Genomic DNA, 24,575 nt, shown 5'->3' on the forward strand with positions numbered 1-24,575 from the left:
GAATATATACGAAGTGGGCAGCTGGGATCATATTTTAATCAAGACATAATTAATGTAAACCCTGGGTCTCCAAACTAATCAAACGTCTTGATTTTCTTTCCCTTCAAATCAGAAGAAGCATCAGAGAAAACCCTCGTGAGTTTCCTTCCAGTGATTCTAAAAGATATTTACAATACATTTCAAACTTTGTGGGCCTAATCCTATCAAGAATAAGGACAGAGAATGCTGAGAACATATACAATCTAATACAGGTTTCCAGACTCTTGGAATGAATGAATGAATGTTTCTAAAATCTAACATGGAAAGGATTTTTACATCTTAAGCCCACCGCCGCGCCGAAAACCGTACGGACCGGAAAAAAAGCCCCCGCCCCACCGCCCCGCCCCCCCCCCCATCTTAAAAAGCGCCCGTGACTTCGTGAAAGCTCCGGCGCTTTTCATAAAAAGGCGGTTCCTGATTTTTCGGGTAAGCTTACCGCGCCGCTCACTTTTTTACCGCCCGGTGGCGCCGGCCCTTTTTACACCGGGGCACGGCGCCCTGATGCCGACCGGCCGCCGACGGGGACCCTGTTAAGGGACTTTAGAAGTATGCAAAGTACTGATTGAACTTTCTGGTACTGGAGTGTCTAAAGCTCAGAAGAAGATATTCTGAGATGTGATGAGCCATGAAAATATCTACATTATGTGGGAACCTCCGAGAAGCATTTAAACCTTAACTGACCCTTTAAAACCACCTGCTAGGTTTGGGGAAATGTGAAGAAAGGATGTTTGTCTTTTAAGTGTGTGGTTTGAAATTTATGAAAAAGAAACTCCTGGCTCTCAATTAAAAAAAAAAAAACATTTCAAAGGTTAGCTCCCCTACAACAACAAACAGTTGGCCTATTCTAGTAAAGGACATCATGTGCAGCCATTTATCTTATTGAGAAAATCAACTGCAACTGTTTCTTGCAGTGTTGTTTATTCCTGCTTCAAGAGAAAGCTTCAAGGTAGTCACTAAGAGCTTGGAAATTAATCTCCCTCCTCCTCTTCCTCCTCCTCCTCCTCCATCACCTCTATATAACAAAGAACTGATGTATATTGCCTTTTGAAAGACAACTCCTATTTTTTAACAGAATATGTGTTTTGCATTGCTCCACATGTTCAGTTAATTCCTCCTATTTTATCATAGTCCCATATAATTAACAATAAGACAAATCTCTTAATCCGTATGAATTCAAAGCTCCATGCTTAGCAGCAATACACCTGCTACTTCTGATTATCGGAATCTGTCTGCTCATCAGCTTTGAAAATCACTTTTTTTAAGCAAGCAAAACCCAGATGACGAGCAATGAAACAGATTTTGTATGTTGTCCAGCCAAAATAATTATTAAAAAAACAACAACAACCTATAGAGTTATTTATCTTGGTTTTGCTGTTAATATATCGGCAAAACAATGAGCATTTGTTATAACAAAGGAAAGCAAGATTGCCAGGGTTCAAAGCAACCACAAAGAATAAGACCATCAGAATGCCAAGCTGTGTCTGAAGGGATCATAAATAAAATTGAACAAGGCGCCCTGTGACCAAGAACATTTCCAAAATAAATTAGGTTAATTATTAATAGCTTGCACGCACAACTATTGTGTTTGGTTAAGTTTGCATAACGTCTAAAAAGGGAGCTTTGTTCTTGTGAAGTCAATGTGGGTCAACAGTTATGAGTAAGGAGGCATGTTTAGAGTTCTGTATAGTAATTGCATTACTCACAATGAAGTTGTTAAATCTATTAACAGGCCGGTAAAAGTGTTTCTTGGCCCGCCAATATTAGAAGGAATCAGAGATTTAAAGACACAGTATTAGAGCCTCAGTGGCGCAATGGTTAGAGTGCTGTACTGCAGGCCACTTTGGCTGACTATCGGCTGTACGAATCCCACCAGGCTCAAGGTTGACTCAGCCTTCCATCTTTCCGAGGTGGGTCAAATGAGGACCCAGATTGTTGGGGGCCAAGAGGCTGATTCTGTAAAACCACTTAGAGAGGGCTGTAAAGCACTATAAAAAGTGGCATATAAGTCTAAGCGTTATTAAGCTTCAAATTCTTAATGGCGTCTTAAATCATCTAGAACTCAAAGTAACATGTGCATGTGTCTGACTGTCCCTCTGTGTGTAGGTGCACAACTCTTAGTGTTGATTCCTGATCACTGCCTGGATAAATCCCTACAGTTTTCTTGGCAAGATTTTAGAAGTGGTTTGCCATTACCTCCTTCCTAGGGTTGAGACAAAGTGACCGGTCTAAGGTCACCAAACTGGCGTTGTGTCTGGAACTCAAAGTCCCTAGGATTCTAGTCTGATGGTTTAAGCACAACACCAAACAGCTTCTTCAATACAACAACTCTCTCTAAAAATAATTATTTTTCTATCTTGTTCACTAACGTAGTATGATTATATGGAAGCCTATGGAGATTCTCAGTCATCCAGGGAGTGGTGGTGTCAGCTTTGGGAGCCATATTTTACTCAGAAGCTTCCAAGGTGCCATATCTTAGTGCCTGGAAATTTGGGAAGGGGGATTTCATGGAGAGGTGGAAGATTAGACATAAAAACATTGTTCTCATAAGTCAAGGACAAGTTACCCTGCACCTGGACAGGAGTGTCTGGAGGAATGTCTCCAGTTGGGACAATGGTTGATTGGGCCATGTGATGTACTGGTGGGTGCAGGGGATGGGTTTGTGAATTTCAATTGGGAAGGGAAAACCTGAAACTCTTGGATTTGGGTTTTCCTAGATATGCAGGTATGACTTCTCTAATTTTAGGTATGACCTAAAATGGACACCCAATATCAAAAACATCATTAAAAAAGCACAACAAAGAATGTTCTTTCTGCACCAGCTGAGAAAACTCAAACTGCCCAAGGAGCTGCTGATCCAGTTCTACAGAGGAATGATTGAGTCTGTCACCTGCACCTCTATAACTGTCTGGTTTGGTTCTGCAACCCAATAAGACAGACACAGACTTCAGAGGATAATTAGGACTACAGAAAAAACAATTACTATCAACCTGCCTTCCATCGAGGACCTGTATACTGCATGAGTCAAAAAGAGGGCTGTGAAAATATTTACAGACCCCTCACATCCTGGACATAAACTGTTTCAACTCCTTCCCTCAAAAGGATGCTATAGGGCACTGCACACCAGAACAACTAGGCACGACAGTTTTTTCCCAAACGCCATCACTCTGCTCAACAAATAATTCCCTCAACACTGTCCAACTATTTACAAAGTGTACACTACTATTACTGTTAATCTTCTCATCACTCCTTATCACTCATCCCCTCCTACTTGTGACTGTATGACTGTAACTTTGTCGCTTGTATCCTTACGATTTATATTGACTGTTTCCTAGCATGATTTGATTGCTTATTGTACCCTATGACTATTATTAAGTGTTGTACCTTAGGATTCTTGACTCTTGATGAATGTATCTTTCCTTTTATGTACACTGAGAGCATTTGCACCAAGACAAATTCCTTGTGTGTCCAACCACACTTGGCCAATAAAGAATTCTATTCTATTCTAATAAATTCTTACTTGGATGAACTTTGTTTCTGAGTGCAAAATGGAAATGGGGAGTTTCATTGGAATGCTGACAGGTGGGCTGCAACCGGTTTGACAACTGGTTCTGTGAGCATGCAATCTTTCTTGCCGTAATTGGTAAGTGAATCACAGTTATGGATAAATCAGTAACCTGGTTGTTAAGTGAACCTGGCTTCCCCATTGACTTTGCTTGGTGAGAAGGTCGCAATAGGGGATCATGTGACCTTCGGTAACAGCAACGGTCATAAATATGAACCAACTCCCAAGCATCTGCATTTTGATCACATGGTGCAGCGGTCATAACTGTGAAAAATGGTCATAAGTCTCATTTTTAGTGCTATTGTAACTTCAAACAGTCACTAAATGAACTTTCAAGGACTACCTGTAATTAGGATTTCTAAACATGTCCAGCAGTGCCCTTACCCAGATCTCTTTGGTAAAGACAGTAATAATGTCAAAATGGCACCGACGATCGCTGCCTCAGTGAAATGCTCTCTTACTGAGAGTATTTACACCAAGGCAAATTCCTTGTGTGTCCAATCACACTTGGCCAATAAAGAATTCTATTCTATTCTATTCTATTCTATTCTATTCTATTCTATTCTATTCTATTCTATTCTATTCTATTCTATTCTATTCCATTCCATTCCATTCCATTTTCATTATTCTCTTCTCTTCTCTTCTCTTCTCTTCTCTTCTCTTCTCTTCTCTTCTCTTCTCTTCTCTTCTCTTCTCTTCTCTTCTCCTCTCCTCTCCTCTCCTCTCCTCTCCTCTCCTCTCCTCTCCTCTCCTCTCCTCAATATAGATATAGATATAAATATAGATTTATGTACACTGGGAGCTTATGCACTAAAGACAAATTCCTTGTGTGTCCAACCACACTTGGCCAATAAAGTATTCTATTCTATTCTATTCTATTCTATTCTATTCTATTCTATTCTATTCTATTCTATTCTATTCTATCCTATCCTATCCTATCCTATCCTATCCTATCCTATCCTATCCTATCCTATCCTAATAAAAGACTGGAAATAAATTCTACTGGATGTAGTAACTTCTATTTACCCAATAGGTAAATATGAGTGGTTAAAATTAGTTACTACATCCAGTAGAATAATAGTTAAAAAGCAGTACTGCAGGCTACTTCTGCTGCCTGCCAGCTGCCTGCAATTTGGCAGTTTGAATCTCACCAGGCTCAATGCCTTCCATCCTTCCATGGATCCAGATTGTTGGGGGCAAGAGGCTGACTCTGTAAACCACTTAGAGAGGACTGTAAAAGCACTGTAAAGTGGTATATAAGTCTAAGTGTTATTGCTAATGATGTATACAACTTCAAAGCAATTATCATATGATATCGCAGTTAGCCACAGCAATAATACTTAAGACTTCCATACCGCTTCACAGTGCTTTACAGCCCTCTCTAAGTGGTTTACAGAATCAGCATATTGCCCTTAAAATCAGGCTCCTCATTTTACCAACCTCGGAAGGATGGAAGGCTGAGATAACCTTGAGCCGCTCAAAATCGAACTGCTGGCAGTGGTTAGAATTCGCCTGCAATACTGCATTCTAACCACTGCGCCACCGCAGATAATATTTTCTGCCATTTAAAGAATGCTTGTAACCATCAGATAATTTTAAAAGCAACACCACCTCACACATCCCAACGGAACAAAAGCAGAAAAGGATTTTGGATATCAGTGTTCTTAACGTACAATAAAAATAGGGATTCTATACCAAAAGGTTCTTCAGTGTGGCTAAAAACCTAACAAATACACAGACCCTCTATGGAAAACTAGCCTGATAGATTTTTTTTTTTTTTTAATGATGCAACTCTTTTGCTCTTCTATGTTGTTTTCTATTTGCAAGATTTGTTGCTAACAATGTGTGAAAACAGTCACTGCTGTTGTGAGTCATACAATTACAAAGCAGAACAGCCCTGGACAGCTTGAATTCATTGATTCTGTAATTTATGCAACAGAAGATTTATATATCTGAATGATTTATATATTTGATTATATATTTGAAAGATTTATATATTTGAACACATGCTTTGCTGCACCTGAAGATGCACATCGAGGTTCATTATCAGCAGGAACATGGAACTAATGGCAGTTCCAATGTTGTTGTGGAACTACATTTGCTTTAAGAAGCAGTGCCAACCATGAATGATTTAAGCATTCTAAGCAACATATGAAGTGCCATCAGATCCTTCATCCTCAAGACATTTTGCAAATTGATTATGAATTGGTTGAATGGTGCAGTCACAACCAAATGTCCTTCAAAACAACTCCGGTGTTTCAATGGCAAATGTAGGACCCCCTGCCCCCAAAAAACCAGAATATGCCAACATAACAGCTGGGGAAAATCACATACCATTGTCTGTATCTCCCACTATCGAACTTCTGACTTCTCTTTTCCTTATTTTCATTCTCCCCTTATCATCTTTCCTTGAAAAGGCATGGGAGGGAATCTAGAAGCTTTCATTGATGGCCTGAGAAATTGCTTTCTAAATTTTAAATTCAATACGTATCTCCATCAACTAATTATAATTGAGCCTTTCCATGCTGGACAAAATTAAAGAGTAAATATTTGAAGTTGTAACAATTAAGCATCAGATTGCTTCTCTAAGCACATGGGTTCATACTCATGTTTTCCTGCAAAAATTTTCAGTGCAACAGAGACCCTGCTAAAATTCTAATCGAAAGAGCTGCTTTTGATGCTCGTGGTAATTTTTTTAATACAAAGATGATGCTAAGCAGATCATTCAGCATATAGATTTTCCTTAAAGTCAGGACAAAGGAGTTTAAAAACTGAAGTTAAACTGTGGGAAGAAGAGAGGGAATGAGTTACTCAGTCAAGTGTGTGTGTGTGTGTGTGTGTGTGTGTGTGTTGTTAGAAATAGGTGTGTGGGTGCTTTGGTATATAGATAGAGAAGGGAAGGGAAGGGAAGGGAAGGGAAGGGAAGGGAAGGGAAGGGAAGAGAAGAGAAGAGAAGAGAAGAGAAGAGAAGAGAAGAGAAGAGAAGAGAAGAGAAGAGAAGAGAAGAGAAGAGAAGGACTTTAGCTGCAGGATAGTATCATTCAGAATTACTGGAAGTAGATTTTTGAAGGAATTGTGATTTTGTCATACCAGTTTTTGATATTCCAAGCAGGGAATCAAATTATGCTACTTTAAGTGTATAATAATGAGGTTTTGGAGATGGATGGATATCAGAAGCTGTTGAAAAGGGAACAGTAAATTAGACTTGCAGCTTGAGCAAAATCACTCAATTTGTCATGGGCATGAAAATTCAATGAAAAATGTCATTTCTTTTTCTTTTTGATTTAATTGCATGATCATCTATGACCCAGAAAGTTACAAAATATCTTGATTTTCTAAGGAGAAACTCCAGTTGGTGAGCTGTTGGCTATCTGTGTCAATGTATTAATTCCCTGTCACTTGAGACATTTTCCAAAAGTTGAGACACTCTCCAAATGTTGGAGCATCTCCACTTTTCCCAACAGGCATTAAATGAACTATAATTAATTAAATTGGGTTCTTAATATCATGAACTATAATAATAATAATAATAAAATAGACTTAAGGCTGTGCTCAACATCTGCATGTCTTTATCAGTGATTGGTTTAACCCTTCAAAAAGATTATGTCTTCCTGCAGTTCCTTGTCAACCAATATTTGCAAGCCTGCTACAATATATACTTGTATCTGTCAAGCGTATCCGTCAGGAGATTATGGCAGTTTGAATGAGCATAAACAGAGATGGTATTCAGCCAGTTCCTGGAGGACCAGTAGGGAATTTTTTGACTGGTTCGGAGAACCTGTAGGGAAAATTTTGACCCACCCACCTGTCCGTGCTCTTATCTCTCAGCTCTCCTATCTTCTGTTTATTATCTCAGCTGATTCGCATGGCAGAACAGAATGCCGTGCCTCAGCTGAGCTAAGAAACAGCACAGTTCACCAGGGAAGCCGTGCGCACATGCAATTCGGGTATTTGGCATGCACGCGCAGTAGGCGCACCTACACAGCTCACCAGCCTTGATTCAGAGAGCGGAGTTTGTCCACTGCTCATACGTGCGCGAAGCAAACTCTGAACCAGTAGGAAAACTTTTTTGAAACACATCACTGAGTATAAAGATTTATTGCAAATTTAAGCTTTCTACAAGAATCTGACCAACTGACAGTCAAGGGAAAAGAGCAGGAAATAAGAAAGGCATTCAAGGTGGGCTGGACTTAGATTTCCTTTGACTCCAACCTCCGGCTCAGCCTGCTATCTCCCATAGTATCTGCTATCTGTCTGTCTGTCTAACCTATCTATCTATCTATCTATCTATCTATCTATCTATCTATCTATCTATCTATCTATCTATCTATCTATCATCTATCTATCTATCATCTATCTATCTATCTATCTATCTATCTATCTATCTATCATCTATCTATCTATCTATCTATCTATCTATCTATCTATCTATCTATCTATCTATCTATCTATCTATCTATCATCTATCTATCCCAAAGGAAAATACACTGCTCAAAAAAAATAAAGGGAACACAAAAATAAGACATCCTATTCTTATTAAATACTTTGTTCATTACATAGTTGAATGTGCTGACAACAAAATCACACAAAAATTATCAATGGAAATCAAATTTAGCAACCCATGGAGGTCTGGATTTGGAGTTACACTCAAAATTAAAGTGGGAAAAAAACACTACAGGCTGATCCAACTTTGATGTAATGTCCTTAAAACAAGTCAAAATGAGGCTCAGTAGTGTGTGTGTCCTCCACGTGCCTGTATGACCTCCCTACAATGCCTGGGCATGCTCCTGATGAGGTGGCGGATGGTCTCCTGAGGGATCTCCTCCCACACCTGGACTAAAGCATTCCCCAACTCCTGGACAGTCTGTGGTGCAACGTGGCGTTGGTGGATGGAGCGAGACATGATGTCCCAGATGTGCTCAGTTGGATTCAGGTCTGGGGAACGGGCAGGCCAGTCTATAGCATCAATACCTTCATCTTGCAGGAACTGCTGACACACTCCAGCCACATGAGGTCTAGCATTGTCGTGCATTAGGAGGAACCCAGGGCCAACCACACCAGCATATGGTCTCACAAGGGGCCTGAGGATCTCATCTCGGTGCCTAATGGCAGTCAGGCTACCTCTGATGAGCACATGGAGGGCTGTGGGGCCCCCTAAAGAAATGCCACCCCACACCATTACTGACCCACTGCCAAACTGGTCATGCTGAAGGATGTTGCAGGCAGCAGAACATTCTCCACGGTGTCTCCAGACCCTGTCACGTCTGTCACATGTGCTCAGTGTGAACCTGCTTTCATCTGTGAAGAGCACAGGGTGCCAGGGGCGAATTTGCCAATCTTGGTGTTCTCTGGCAAATGCCAAATGTCCTGCATGGTGTTGGGCTGTAAGTACAACCCCCACCTGAGGACGTCGGGTCCTCATACCACCCTCATGGAGTCTGTTTCTGACCGTTTGAGCAGCCAAATGCACATTTGTGGCCCGCTGGAGGTCATTTTGCAGGGCTCTGGCAGTGCTTCTCCTGTCCCTCCTTGCACAAAGGTGGAGGTAGTGGTCCTGATGCTGGGTTGTTGCCCTCCTACGGCCTCCTCCATGTCTCCTGGTAGTGCCTCCATGCTCTGGACACTTTGCTGACAGACACAGCAAACCTTCTTGCCACAGCTCACATTGATGTGCCATCCTGGATGAGCTGCACTACCTGAGCCACTTGTGTGGGTTGTAGACTCCGTGTCAAGCTACCACTAGAGTGAAAGCACCGCCAGGATTCAAAAGTGAACAAACCACCAGCCAGAAAGCATGGGAACTGAGAAATGGTCTGTGGTCACCACCTGCAGAACCACTCTTTTATTGGGGATGTCTTGCTAACCGCCTCTGCTTTCCACCTGTTGTCTATTTCATTTGCACAACAGCATGTGAAATTGATTGTCAGTCAGTGTTGCTACCTAAGTGGACAGTTTGATTTCACAGAAGTGTGATTGACTTGGAGTTACATTGCGTTGTTTAAGTGTTCCCTTTATTTTTTTGAGCAGTGTATATTACTACATCTATATATATATATATAGGGAAACAAAAATTGCAGCAATCCATGTCAGTTTATTTTCAAGCTTCTTCTTAAAATTCAGAGAGCTATGGTGTGAATTATCAATGGTGTCACCTCTCTTATTTACCTGGAGATCTTGGCCCTTGTTGGGATATCTGAAAATCCATACTGTACTATTTTATCCATACTGTACTACTATCCTCCCACTTAATTGGTTTCTAAGTCAATGTTGCTTTGTTGAAACTCTGAATTAAATTGGCCCACCAGTCGCAACACTTGGAGAGGCCAGAGGTGATTATTTCTTAGGGTCATGTGGATCTACGGGTAGCTCATTTGTGCACAAAATGGATTGCAAACCACCATGGTTGCAATTAGATGTGCACTGATATCAGTCACTTGTTCATGTAAATGAGCACTGGAGGAAGAAACGAGAAAAGGCATAAAATCATGGCCTCCTTCTTTCAGCACTCTGGATCTCTGCAACCATCTAACCTATCTGGTTTAGATAAAGTGAGAAGATCTTGTATTTCTCAGACCTGGCCTGACTATTGTCAGCTAACCTTGGGATGGTTTGAAGAGTCAACCAGTGATGCATCCCTAATGCAGAAGGCTTTGTGTTGTCATGTTGATGTCTGGCTGATGCTATAAATCACTGGTATGGATATCTTCTGTGCAACCTGAAAATGACCTGCTGTCCCCTTAGCCAGAGGAGAGTCCAATTAATCTCTCTTTTCTGGAGAAGAAACAGACTAGCACACTGGGCATCGCACACATCAAATAATGAAATGGATACTCTCACATTTGCCCTTGACCTCAGTCTATCTATGGCCATGTGTCTTGTTTCTGCTTCTTAGTACCTGTTTGCCTGACCCTGTACACCCGTGGTGGGAATTCCCATGTCACCTTGTTACATGGTTAGATGACTACGCCACCTTGTTACACAGCTATGGCATTAATTCTACCCCATCTGCATTCCACACCAGCCTGTTGTAAATTGAAGCCAGATTGGAAGATAAGTGGGAGATTAATGCATTCTTGATTTACTAGTTTTCATTCCAATAGCATAACTCCCAATGTTAAGAAACATCTAAGGGAAGGATACATACAAATGCCAGCATGGCTGAGTCATAAACAGATCATAAAAGTTATAAACACTATAACTCTGAGGCATTAAATAGCATTACTGAAAAGATTTATTTAATCTTGAATCTAAGGTTGGATCTTTCAACTCTCCTACAAACCCCACATTACTAATTGAACTAGAAGGTTTTTTCCTCTTTTCAAACTGGCATCCCAGCAACATTTTCTTCAACAACAAGCAATATAATAAAAACTCATGAAAACAGGCAACATTTCTTATGTGCTTACTGAGGAAAGAGCAATGCTAGTAGCCATTTTTCATCCTCATATTAAAGAGTTTCCCTCCTACCCTCTCTCAACTGCTGTTATGATTTCATTGATGGGTCTATTTCAGATTGAATTAATCAATCCATTAACTATTGATAGAAACTTTTCCAAAGAAAAGCAAAACTAATACTGCAGCCCCAACAATCTTCTCATTTGTACGCTCGTTTCATTTATTATAATTTCCCTACACTGTGAGTCTCAATAGCTTTTATTGCCACTATAGAAATAACATTCATTGTAATTTAATTCAGAAAATTTCAGATCAAGGAAAAAAAAAAGAAGAAGAAGAAGGGGGAGAACAAGGAAAAACTCGTATAGAAGTGGATTGTTAAAAATACACCAGAAAGTAAATGGCGAATTTAAAATTATGTTATGCTGCATTTCCTTTTAAGTACCAGATCCTTCCTCTACCCCATCCCAAAATGATGCAAGATTCCAACAAAAGCTTCTTTTGTTCTAGAAAAAAAATAAAAATAAAGCACAGGCAAAAACATTGCAATTTTGTTCCTGAGAACAACAATCTCAGGTTTGAAATGAGATGTTCTGATTATGATTATATATATATTTTTCACCCTTCTACAACACAGCTGCAAAAGGAGAAAAGAAAACTGGACGCTTGTCATTCTTTTTTTAAATAATTCAGCATTCATGGAATCTGGCATGATTAATACCATTTTGTGAAAAAGGGTATGAATGCTCTGGCCATTGTCACTGAGGTGTGCAATCTTTGTAATTGGTTGTCCCAAAGGCAACTGAACAGGGAGCAAGCACACTAAGGCTTTATTCTGTAATTCTGGGTTCCATTAGAAACCCTGAATCCATTTAGCTCAGCCCTTATCACATGCACGTCAATCAGTTTTGCAGATAACTGTATCTTATGGATTGGGGAAGCATACACACAGTCTTTGCAAAGACAATAATTTTTGAAGGACAATTATTTTCTTCTAGCTAATGCTGGGCATCTTTTATGTAATGATGATTAAGAGAATTATAATAGCAAAAAAAAATGGTACGTGGCTATTTTTTTTGAAAGAAAAGAAAACTTCTCTTCAGTTTTGTTTTGTTTTGTTTTTAAAACAAGATTATATATTGATTTGTTTTTCTAGCTTTAGGAGATTGTGGAAGCAATGCTGTTTTAATCCTTTTAACTGGTTTTCCCGCACCCTCCCATTGTCTTGATGTTGTCAATTAAAATATGATCAGCTTAATGCAATCGTAAATGAAGCACACCCCAACCCAGTGAAAGTTGTGTGCAGATGTTTAGGTATGCATCACTAAAATATTAGTAGTTGTAGTAGTGGTACTGGTTTAATTTAGATTCTAACTTTCTGTCCAGTAAGTCCAAACTGGAGTGGAAAGGGTTTAAAATCTAACCTTATATTTGTCGATCCAGACATCAATGGGGCTTAGTAAATCCTCCTCATTGGGAAGAAGCCATCATATCAATTGCAATTCTTGGTCAACAGTCCTTCCCCCTTTTCTTCCAACTGACCTCTTGCCAAGTCTACTGGACATGGGCTCCCTACTGCAAATTGGAGTGTTGTGAGTGTTGTGTTTGCCCCTACCATTTTCCATATGCTCTGCCTCACCAACACTGCCATCCGGCGTTGTCCTTTCGTAGTTGTCCTCTGGGAGTGGAAGGGCACCCAGCCTTGGGCCTGAAGAACTCTTACTGCTTGGTGTTTCAGATTCCTCCAGACCGCTGTCATAGCAACTCTGCAAAGACCCTTGATGTGGGTCTTGAGGCTGACTCACAACTGAAAACGTCACTCTACGGAACGGCTGCAAAAGAAAAGATTCTGGATGTCACTTGAAAAGTAAGGTCTTGGAGAATGCTACTCTTAATCATTTCTATTATTTATTTTGCTTATTTATTTTTTTAAAAAAATATATGCATCTTGTCAAACACAGTTGAGCCCCCACTGTAGAAACTCACAACAGCTATGAACTGTGATTAGTAGAATGTCAACAGTGTACTTATACCTCCATTGGATTATTTATTTAGCGTATGGCAAATGCATGGATTTAGAGTAGTTCAAATGTTAATGTCCAGCCCACCCAGTCATTCAAGGACAGGATGGTCTCGGTCAGTGGTTGCCAACCAGTGGGCTGGGGACCACTGGTGGTCCGTGAGAAAATTTTGGTGGTCTGCAGAGAAATGTCACCCCCTCCCCCCAAGCACCCCCCAAAGCAATTAATCCAGGCTGCGCAGGAACATAAGGCTGTGTTACTCACATGGCCCGCGGGAACACAAGGCTTGCATTGCTTGCATTGAGAACAACATGATGTAGTGAGGGGAGGGGAGAAAAGGCATGGGGGGGGGGGAACTTGCCCCACTCACCCCACACGCCTGGCCTGGCCACCGGGCTGCTTCTTTCCACTTCTTTCTTCTTCTGCTTTTGGCTGCACACAAGGAAAGCAGCAAAAGTCTTTCTTTCTCTCCCCCAAACTCTGCCAAAAATGAGTATTTGGGACCCTGCAAGGCCTCCTGATCCAAGAGGCTGCACCAACACAACAAATCTCACAAAAACTCATTGCTGGTGGAGTTTGGGGGAGAGAAAGAAAGACTTCTGCTGTTTCTGCTGCTTTCTTTGCATGAAGCCAAAAGTCTCTCCCTCTCCTTCTCTCCCTCTCTCCCTCCTTCCCCCTCTCTCTCTGAGAATGGAGTTAGAGACGTTATCCTGCAATCCCAAATAAAGAATGATCGATTGGTAGGAAAACAGGGTGGGGAATTTTCCTGCAGACATTTTTGGGGATTTTCCCAGGGTCTCTAGTCCGCGGGATTTAAAATTATGATTTTGGTGGTCCCTGAGGTCCAAAAGGTTGGCGACCCCTGGTCTACATTGAAAAAAAACAAAAACAGACATTGGGCTGGTGTAAGCTCTGAGTGGACATTCAGACACAAGGTGATGGATATTTTTTGACAAAATTTTGTTGAATTTTATCAAAATTCTTCCATCGGAATGTTGAGTTCGTTGCAGAGCAGTTTTGCACATTTTTACAGATTCGCAGATTTGCAAAGGCTGTGTGTGTGTGTGTGTGTTGAAGGTTGGATATTAGATAGCTCATGAACAACTGAATCCATCCATTTTTTTCTCAAAATGCCTGGGGACATTTAAAATAACTTTCAAGGAGCCTTCTTGGAAATGTTGAAAGGGCTGTGTTATAGACTGGAGATAGATGACACTCTTTAGAAGACAGCAAAGTCCACATTTTGGACAGAAAGGACTGCTGGTTTGAAAGAGGGGTTAAAGAGGCCATCTATGTCCAACTGAACTGCCTTCTTTCATCAGAGGGGGAGGAATACAACATCATCTATCTACAGTCTACAACACATTCTTTTCAACAGTTCCAAGAAGGCTCCTTGAAAGTCATTTGCACCACTCAGGTGATCCTGAAGACACAGATAAACCTCCAGGTGGCCTTGACACCTGGGCTAAAAGAATGCAAATGACCAGCTGTCTGCAAGGATTATAAATCCTTCCATTCCCCAGAGCTGTGAAGAAGCTTCTTGGATCAGAAGCAAAACATCTTCAAAGAAAAACCAGAAAGTCCAGTTGCCTCTTGAAAAAACACCTTTGGGACACTGTTAGGAAATTTCTCCTTAATTTATTGTTATGTTGTTGTTGGGTTTTTACTTGATGTTAGCTACCCAGTGTTATGATGATGAAATGGGTATAAAATGATTATCACGTTCTCATTAAGACACATACAGAACTCAGTGACACAACTTTAAAATAATAATGGGATTGAATTATTTGGGCCAAAATAAAGATACTGTAGGCCTCAAGTCACAACCACAAAGGGGACTGGAATTGTATTTGCTAAATTATGTGCTCATTGAGTGAACCAGTTTGGTATTGAGTACATCACACTCAATTGTCAAGTGAATCCAATTTACCCCACTGGTATTGTTTGTCTAAAGCCAGCCCGGAAGTTTCTTTAGATTAGATTAGAATTCTTTATTGGCCAAGTGTGGTTGGACACACAAGGAATTTGTCTTGGTGAAAATACTCTCAGTGTACATAAAAGGAAAGATACATTCGTCAAAAGTCAAGAATCCTAAGGTACAACACTTAATAATAGTCATAGGGTACAATAAGCAAGCAAATCATACAAGGAAACAGTCAATATTAATCGTAAGGATACAAGCGACAAAGTTACAGTCATACAGTCACAAGTGGGAGGGGATGGGTGATAAGGAGTGATGAGAAGATTAACAGTAATAGTAGTGCAGACTTTGTAAATAGTTGGACAGTGTTGAGGGAATTATTTGTTTAGCAGAGTGATGGCATTTAGGAAAAAACTGTCCTTGTGTCTAGTTGTTCTGATGTGCAATGCTCTAGTGTTTTGAGGGAAGGAGTTGAAACAGTTTATGTCCAGGGTGTGAGGGGTCTGTAAATATTTTCACAGCCCTCTTTTTGACTGGTGCAGTATGCAGGTCCTCGATTGAAGGCATTTATTTATTTATTTATTTATTTATTATTTTATTCATTAAATTATTTGCTGCCTATCTCTCTGTGAGCTACTCTCAGTGGCTTACAAGAGTAAAAACGGAGAAATGAAAAGAAGTATAAACATAACAGCAGCAAAATAGTGAAACAATAAAATAAACGATGAAAATACAGTAATATGAGAATAAAGGAAGGGTGGAGGGAAGCAGGGAACATGGGGACAGGGAGGCAGAGTTTACTATCAATCTAATACAGGTAGTCCTCGACTTACAACAGTTTGTTTAGTGACTGTTCAAAATTACAACGGCAATGGAAAAAAATTACTTATGACCTGTTTTTTACACTTACGACCATTGCAGCTTCCCCATGGCCATACGATCAAAGTTCATATTTATGATGGTCGCAGTGTCCTGAGGTCATGTGGTCTCCTTTTGCAACTTTCCAACAAACAAAGTCAACAGGGAAGCCAGATTCACTTAATAACTGTGTTACTAATTTAACAACTGCAGTGATTCACTGAACGACGGTGGCAAGAAAGATTGTAAAATGGGGCAAAACTCACTGAACAAATGTATTGCTTAGCAACAGAAATGTTGGCCACAATTATGGCTGTAAGTTGAGGACTACCTGTAGCTCCCTCCAAAGTTGAACTCCTCCATTGTGTCTCCAGGCCAACCACTAGAGTCAGGTCTTCAAGCTCTCATGGAAGGATAGAAATAGGAATAGGAATAGGAATAGGATAGGATAGGATAGGATAGGATAGGATAGGATAGGATAGGATAGGGTAGGGTAGGGTAGGGTAGGGTAGGGTAGGGTAGGGTAGAATAGAATAGAATAGAATAGAATAGAATAGAATAGAATAGAATAGAATAGAACAGAGCATTGGATGGGACCTTGGAGGTCTTCTAGTCCAATCCCCTATATCATTTCAGACAAATGGTTATCTAATCTTCTCTTAAAAACTTCCAGTGTTGGAATATTCACAACTTCTGGGGGCAAGTTGTTCTACTGACTAATTGTTCTGTCCTTAGTTCTAATTTCTCCTTAGTTCTAAGTTGCTTCTCCCCTTGATTAGTTTCCATCCATTGCTTCTTGTCCTACCCTCAGGTACTTTGGAGAATAGCTGGACTCCCTCTTTTTTGTGGCAGCCCTTCAGATATTGAAACACTGCTATCATGTCACCCCCCCAGTCCTTCTTGGGGTGACATGATACCCAAACTAGGCATACCCAGTTCCAGCAACCAATCTTTATATGTTTTAGCCTCCAGTCCCCGAATCATCTTTATTCTTTTTCTCTGCACTCTTTCTAGAGTCTCAACATACTTTTTAGATCATGGCCACCAAAACTGTCAGAAGAAGGGTGTGTTAGATCTCACCCTGGGATGGATGTAGGATATTCCAGAGGATGAGTGCTATGTTGCAAATCTTGATTACGTGACTGTAGGATGCTGCAACATTTATACATGTAAGCCACTTGCCAAGTGTGCAAATCACGAACACATGTACTTTACAAGTGGTGCAACAGTATAACTTTGAGGGCGGGTTGTAAGTCACTTTTTTTTCAACACAAATGGTTATTAAGCGAATGGCCGTAAATCAAGGATTACCTGTAGCTGTCCACCATGTTTTCCAAGTCCTTGGAAATGAAAGGAATAGCACGAGCCAGTCATTCCATTCATTCTGTCCAGTTTTCTATGAACATAACTCAAGGATTGAGAAGGTGTGGATATGATTGGATTCTAATTCCACCCCACCATTCATGAGTTATACTCATGGATGCCAGAAGCTGTAATGCAATCACAACAGAATTTCTACTCCTGCCCTAAAGAGTAAATGCTTCTTGGTGTTTTGTTAGCAATTGGTGGTTTGTTGGACAGGAGCAATGGGTGGAAACTAATCAAGGAGAGAAGCAACTTAGAACTAAGGAGAAATTTCCTGCCAATGAGGACAATTAATCAGTGGAACAACTTGCCTCCAGAAGTTGTAAATGCTCAAATACTGGAAGTTTTTAAAAAGAGGTTGGGCAACTATTTGTCTGAAATGGTATAGGATTTCCTGCCTGAACATAAACAGTTGGATGAGAAGACCTCCAAGGTTTCTGTTATTGTTTCATTGGTGTGATATCTGAAGTGTCCTAAGAATTGTTTCATGGGTTTAAAGAACTTTATCATCTAAGCAGCAATGGAAATCCTTCAGAACAAATCATCTCTTTTCAAATACATCACATATGTTATGCTGTCCCACCCAGACATTACAACTTCATGTCTTCCCATCACCCACAGGTGCAGCTGGAGGGATCCATGAAACAGCTGGTTGATGTGTTAAAATAACACAAAGAGAAGTGTTGTTGTTGTTTTTCAGGGCATGGGATTAAAGCTGTCACAGATTTCAGCAGATGAAAATTGTATAAATCTTATGTGAATAAAGTCCAGAATGATGCAAAATGTTATAGATGCTATAAATGCTACAGTATGGTCTGGCTGTCAGTAGTGCTACCATACACTTGGGTATTTTAAAAACCAACATTTGTGGTTTGGACAGCCAGACCACATCAGGGATCTCAAAAAGCAGAAAATTTTGGCAGAGGTAGAGAAAAAAAAATGAAAATGCTTCTGTTACTTCATTCCTTCCCACAAAAGTTATCGCTGCTAGAAATGAGGGATTTTTTTTTTTGCCAGCTTACTTAATAAAGCTTTCAAGCTCCTGATGCCACCAATTGACATCACAAGCTTCCACCGGGATGTATCCATGCACTAATTATGATTTTGGAATTGTGTTCATTCAAAAATGTCAAGGCAACTGAAGACCTAACTGACACTCTAGGACTTCATTTATTGCACATTTGTTGCATTCTCCACTGAAGGGGCAGGCAAGACTCATCAATGATCCTTCATAGCCGGAAGTGGGCTGCTGATGGTTCACACTGGTTCAGGTGAACCGGTAGTTAAGATTCTGCACAGTTTGGCAAACTGGCAAATCCCACTACTGGCTGGCATCGCCCCCGCTAGTTTTTCTGTCTGTTTTCTGGGCCATTTTCAGGCTGTTTCTTCTGGCCATTTTCAGGCCATTTTTCTGGCCATTTTCAGGTCACTTTTCAGGCTGCTTTTCAGCTGTTCTTGGGCCCAAAGTGGTCTGAAAACAGCCCCCCAAACAGCTTGAAAACGGCCCAAAAGACACCTGAAAATGGCCAAAAAGCAGGCTGAAAAATGGGTGAGGGCAGGGCAAGACAGTAATGGGATTAGCCCCAACTGGCTGAATCCCACCTTTGCCTTTGAAGAGAGTGGCTGGGAGGTGGGGCTGGGTGTGATGAGTGACGTCACCCACTCAATCACATGACCAACCGGCCATGGCTACCCAGCCAGACAACTGGTTTTTAAGTTATTCCAATTCCACCACTGTTCACAGCATCTAGCAAAGAGGAACAACAACCCTACTGAAAAGGGGATGCAGCGATTTAAGCTCCACTCCGCATCTACGTGAAACAGAGTTTCACACAAGGGATAATATAATCATGTGCACTTTCTATTCGTCAACTTCGCAGCCAACTTGGGTGGTTTCTACTCGATATGAACCAATTCTCCAAAGCACCTGAGGGCAAAACAAGACACAACAGATGGAAACATATCAAAGAGATATCCAACCTAGACCTACGGATAAATTCCTTCTGATTAAGTGTCCTCACTTTAAGTGAGAATAATTCATCAGTGGAACGGCTTGCCTTCAGAAGTTGTGGGTGATCTACCACTGGAGGTTTTCCGGAAGAGATTGAACAGCCATTTGTCTGACATGATATAGGATCTCCTGCCTGAGCAGAGGTTTGGACTAAGAGACCTTCAAGGTCCCTTCCAAGTCAGTTATTCTTTTGTTCTGGACTTGTATAAAATTCCTGACATTTGACTTTGTATCGATCAACCTCAATCTCTTTTAGGGGAGATACAAGGACTTCAGCCTTGGAGTCCAACAAACCACCACGATTTAATGAACACATCTCAATGACTGTCTCTGGGTCTATCCAGTAAAAACTTTCAGGCTGACATGGTCCACCAAATAAATATTTATCTGCCAGAACATAAGGTTCCTTTCCAACTGCATTTTCTCTCCCTTCCCAAAGTATATTTTTCAACCTACCCCTTCAATTTTTGTGTTATGTAACAAAGATATTTCGAAACCTCTGCACAGCAGTAAGCTTGATTCCTGTTTAATTTTTTAAAAATTAAACTAAATCAGGTAGGATAGGAATCGTGGCAACCCTAAAAGCAGAACAATTAACCTCTTCTTAATGAAAAGATGGATTAAATGTATGAATATTTTCTTATGATGGAAACATATGTCTATATATATACATACATACATACATACATATGTATATGTATATGTATATATGTATATGTATATGTATATGTATATGTATATGTATGTATATGTATATATATATATATAAAATTCAGCTTTCTTCGGGTATTTTCCCACGTCATTATAGTTGTGCTTTTAAAGTTGTAGCAACGTTTCGGCAGAATCTCATCTACCATCATCAGGCTTCTGTATTGTGTTCGTCTGTGAGTCAGACTTTTACAGCCGTTTCTGTTTTAAATTTGCGGCTAGCCTGCACTCTCAAACAAAAATATCTCCACACCACAAGCCAGGCAAACACATGGGCACAAACAGACTCCCTCTGATACCTCCAGCTCAAACACACCCCAACCAGGCACCCAGATGAAACCAAGCTTCCTAATAAATGATAGACATCCGTTTACTCGGTGCCAAGCCACACTAAAAGCCTCCAATACAGGAAACACAATGTTGCCAGCCAATCAAGACAAAAAAAATCTACAAAACAGACAGGAGATATTAGAAACACCAATCAAGCAGAACACAGCAAACTCCAAGACCAATAAACACAGACCAAGACTCCCAACCAATCAGGATGAAGAAAAAATCATTCTGGCACAGTGTAGGCTAGCACCAAATTTAAAACAAAAATGGCTGTGAAAGTCTGACTCACAGATGAACACTATATACAATGGCACTGAAAAAAGTGACATGACCATTTTTTATACTTACGACTATTGTAGCATCCCCACAGTTATGAGAAAACAGGCAATGGAATGTGTGCGCCAATGTGAGTGATATTGAGTTGGCCACACCCAGCCAATAACATGACCACCAAGCCATGTCCACCCAGTCACATGACTACCAAGCCATGCCCACCAACCAAGCCATGCCCACAGAAACGGTTGTTAAATATATTGAATCCCACCCCTGTATATATATTAATTTATGCATCCAGTTTTGATCACCACAATGTAAAAAAAAGATGTTTAGACTCTAGAAAGAGTGCAGAGAAGAGCAATAAAGATGATTAAGGGATGGGAGGTGAAAACATATAAAGAATGGTTGCTGAAATTGAATATGTGTAGTTTGGTGAAAAGAAGGACTGGGGTGATATAACAGCAGTGTTCCAATATGGATCTCAGGGGCCACAAAGAAGAGGGAGTCAAGCTATTCTCCAAAGCACCTGAAGGCAGGACAAGAAGCAATGGGTGGAAATTAATCAAGGAGAGAAGCATCCTAGAACTAAGGAGAAATTTACTGACAAGTGAGAACAATTAATCAGTGGAACAGCTTGCCTCCAGAAATTACAAATGCTCCAACACTGGAAGTTTTTAAGAAGAGATTGGATAACCATTTGTCTGAAATGGTGTAGGGTTTCCTGCCTAATAAGAGGGTTGGACTAGAAGACCTAAAAAGGTCCCTTCCAACTCTGTTATTCTGTTCTATTCTATTCTATTCTATTCTATTCTATTCTATTCTATTCTATTCTATTCTATTCTATTCTATTCTATTCTATTCTATTCCTTATTCTGTTCTGTTCTTCTACTCTACTCTACTCTACTCTACTCTACTCTACTCTATTCTATTCCGGGTCAATTATTAATCAGATTTTTTATCTTAAACCCAAAACAGAAGTATTGTTGATTGGCTTAAAAGAAGTTGATATATATTAGTAGCTTGGGAGGGGAGGAAAAAACAAATTGGCCAGTTTAGAAACAAAGGTAGTTCTTTTCCTTAATGTCTCTATTTAAAAAAATACTCTATTTTTTCAGTAATATTATTCTTAATCTCTGCATCACTAACTGAAGGAGAAAATAAATCAACTCCCTACAGCGATCCATGGAGGCATAAAACAATGCCACATATTATGATATTAATATGACAATGAAATTATTGATATTATTGAAAATACTTTGTGAGACTAATTTCTGATTTCTGACAAACTATCAACCATAGTCACCTTGAAGTCCCCCCGCCCATTTGCCATAGGTTTAGTTATTTAATATCCTATCTTTTCAAATGTGAACGGAGATTCTAGTTTACTCCACGTAGGTTTATTCTTCATAGAACTGGACTGCAAATGAATTCATCTGTGCTGCTATAAACTCCTATTCTCTACATGATATCGCAATCTCTTTTCTAAACAATGTGTCTCTAGTTGCCACCTATTTATAATTTTTATTGCGCAATTCATCTTCCAAAAGATCCATCCACAATAAAAGAAATCACATCAGGTGCAAAAAATTGTCCATTAAGAAATGAATTATTTCACTTTAGTTACTCCACTTAAGCAATCAAATTTGTCCACTTATTCAGATAACGCTGCCACTTTATAGTCTACATACATATTCCTGAGACATTAGCAATTTTGGAAAAGTGCAGTGACTTCATGTTGTCATTGCTTTTTTTCTTCTTCATCCGCATACCATCTAAAACAGGGGTGTCAAACCAGAGGTGGTATTCAGCCGGTTCGGACCGGTTCTGGCATACTGGTAGCGGAAATTGAGACTGGTTTGGAGAACTGGCAAATACCACTTCTGGCTGGCCCTGCCCAACTACCCTCACCCTTATCTCTCATATATTCCCTTGTTTTTTTACCTCAGATGATTCGCTCAGCAAAGCAGATTGCTGTGCCTCAGCTGAGATAAAAAAACAGCACAGCTCACCAGCGTTGGTAAAGAGGACAGTCTTTGAGTACTGCATACAAAGTGTGCTCTTTTAACCAGTAGGAAAAAAATTTGGAAACCTACCACAGTGTCAAACTCAAGGCCTGGGGGCCAGATCTGGCCTGCGGGGTGCTTAGATCTGGCCAGCGGGGCCGCCCTGGAAAAAGCAAAGGACCAGCCCGTGGTGCCTTTGTTAGTGAAAATGGAGCTTGGGAGGGCCACGTACGGTTCTCGTGAGCTCCATTTTCTCTGGCAGGGGATTTGTTCTGTTTCATATCCACTGGCTGGACAGCACAGGGTTGCTGGAGGCCGTCCCAACTGAAAATGGAGATTGGGAGCCCATTTTCGCTGGTAGAGTTCTCGGGCCACCAAAGGTGTCCCCAACATGAGTGACGTCAAACTGGCCACGGCCACCCCTGGCCACACCCACCCCGCCCCCTCGAGGTCAAACACAACCCTGATGCAGCCCTCAATTAAATTGAGTTTGACACCCCGATCTAAGAGACATTTTTAGCAATTTTGTATACCTAGAATTCCAGGTGTTTTTTTAAAAATATGGGTGATCTTACCTAGGTTGCAAATATCTGTGTTACAAGATGAAAGAAAGTTTGCAGGCTTGCAATTCCTACTTTGGAACCACAACCATTGCTGACCATATTTACTTCTTCCACACATTAGCTTACAGTAGGTCCCACCAGACAGCAAGTTCTACTGTGAAAGTAGGCTTTGCTAAAACTGTAGGGTTTGGGTTTTTTTTTAAATATTTTCTTTTCCTCACTAGGGATAACTTTAAGACACCAGGACAACTATTTTGGTAAAAATTCTTCTTGTTTATGATTTGGTGCATATATTGCTGTCAAAGGTATCTGTTTCTGGCTCATCACAATCTTCACCATTAAAATTCTTCCTTCTTCGTCCTTATATATTTGTTTGGAGTTTATTGTTTTTTTAACATATAGTTACCTTTCATTTCTATGCTGAAGAGAAGTGTAGCTTCCCAATTTTAGGACATTCCAACAGTTTGCTATGTTGCTTTTTTTATGTGTGTTTCCTGAAGGCAAATTATGTCTACTTTTAGTTTTTGTAATTCTATCTATCTATCTATCTATCTATCTATCTATCTATCTATCTATCTATCTATCCATCCATCCATCTATCTATCTTTGGTTATTTGGGTTTTCTCCCGCGTAAGATTGGAAGTATCTAGGCAACGTTTCGATGAAGTCTCATTCATCATCTTCAGGCTTGTGTCTTCAGCTCTGTGCTTCTCAGAGTAATGTGAGCTTGCACATTAGAAATGTGGGAGAAAACCCGAATAACCAAAGATCCACATACAAATACCTGCGAGAACTTCAGAAAACACACACACACACATACACACACACACACACACACATATATATATATATACACAAACACACATACATACACACACACATCCCTTTTATGGGAGAGTTCAATCTGTATATGTTTATTGACAACATCTCGCTTTTCCTTTCCATCTCCTTTACTTATACATATATATATGGCTTATTCTCCTAGTTGTTCTTATTTGTCTTTGGTCGTTTGTTCTTGCTCCCTCTCATTATGCTCTCTCGGCTTCTCCCTTTTTCTTGCTGTACATTAGTCTCTTCTTTTGTTGATTCCTCTTGTCTTTGGCATTCCATTTCTCCAACTATTTTATGGGCAATAGAAATCAGTATGAGGGTATAACAGAGTAACAAAAGAACAGAGTTGGAAGTCTTCTAGTCCAATCCCCTGCTCAAGCTGAAGACCCTATACAGTTCTAGACAAATGGCTGTCCATTATTTTCTTAAAAGCCTCCAGTGTTGGAGCACCCACAACTTCTGGAAGCAAGCCATTCCATCGGTTAATTGTTCTAACTGTCAGGAAATTTCTTCTTATTTCTAGATTCTAGAACTATAAGTGTAAGATTAATAAGGAAAGATCACCAAACTATCTTATGGCTTTCTCCCCCAATGATTTCAATAGCCTGAGTTTCAAAATCAGTGTTGATTCTTTAGGTCTTGATAAAGACACAACCCAGACTATATGTTCAGCATTTCTTATACAGTAA

At 40.2% G+C, this 24,575-nt stretch overlaps 1 protein-coding gene across 5 annotated transcripts in view; it reads right to left on the reverse strand.

Annotated features, from left to right (window-relative positions):
• Positions 1-24,575, reverse strand: part of PCDH7 (protocadherin 7) — a 505,021-nt gene that overhangs the window by 231,212 nt on the left and 249,234 nt on the right. For 2 of the 5 annotated variants that reach the window (XM_087963500.1, XM_087963499.1), the window contains exon 2: positions 12,720-12,828. In XM_087963500.1, the coding sequence (XP_087819626.1) occupies positions 12,720-12,828 (109 nt within the window). Of the gene's footprint in view, positions 1-12,611; positions 12,829-24,575 lie in introns of all 5 variants that reach the window. The other 3 variants (XM_087963497.1, XM_087963496.1, XM_087963498.1) reach the window with 2 other exon arrangements.

This window comes from Notechis scutatus, chromosome 4 (genome assembly GCF_049901735.1).
Source record: "Notechis scutatus isolate UNSWTSFEM ecotype Mainland chromosome 4, rNotScu1.2, whole genome shotgun sequence".
In the NCBI taxonomy this organism is placed as follows: domain Eukaryota; kingdom Metazoa; phylum Chordata; class Lepidosauria; order Squamata; family Elapidae; genus Notechis; species Notechis scutatus.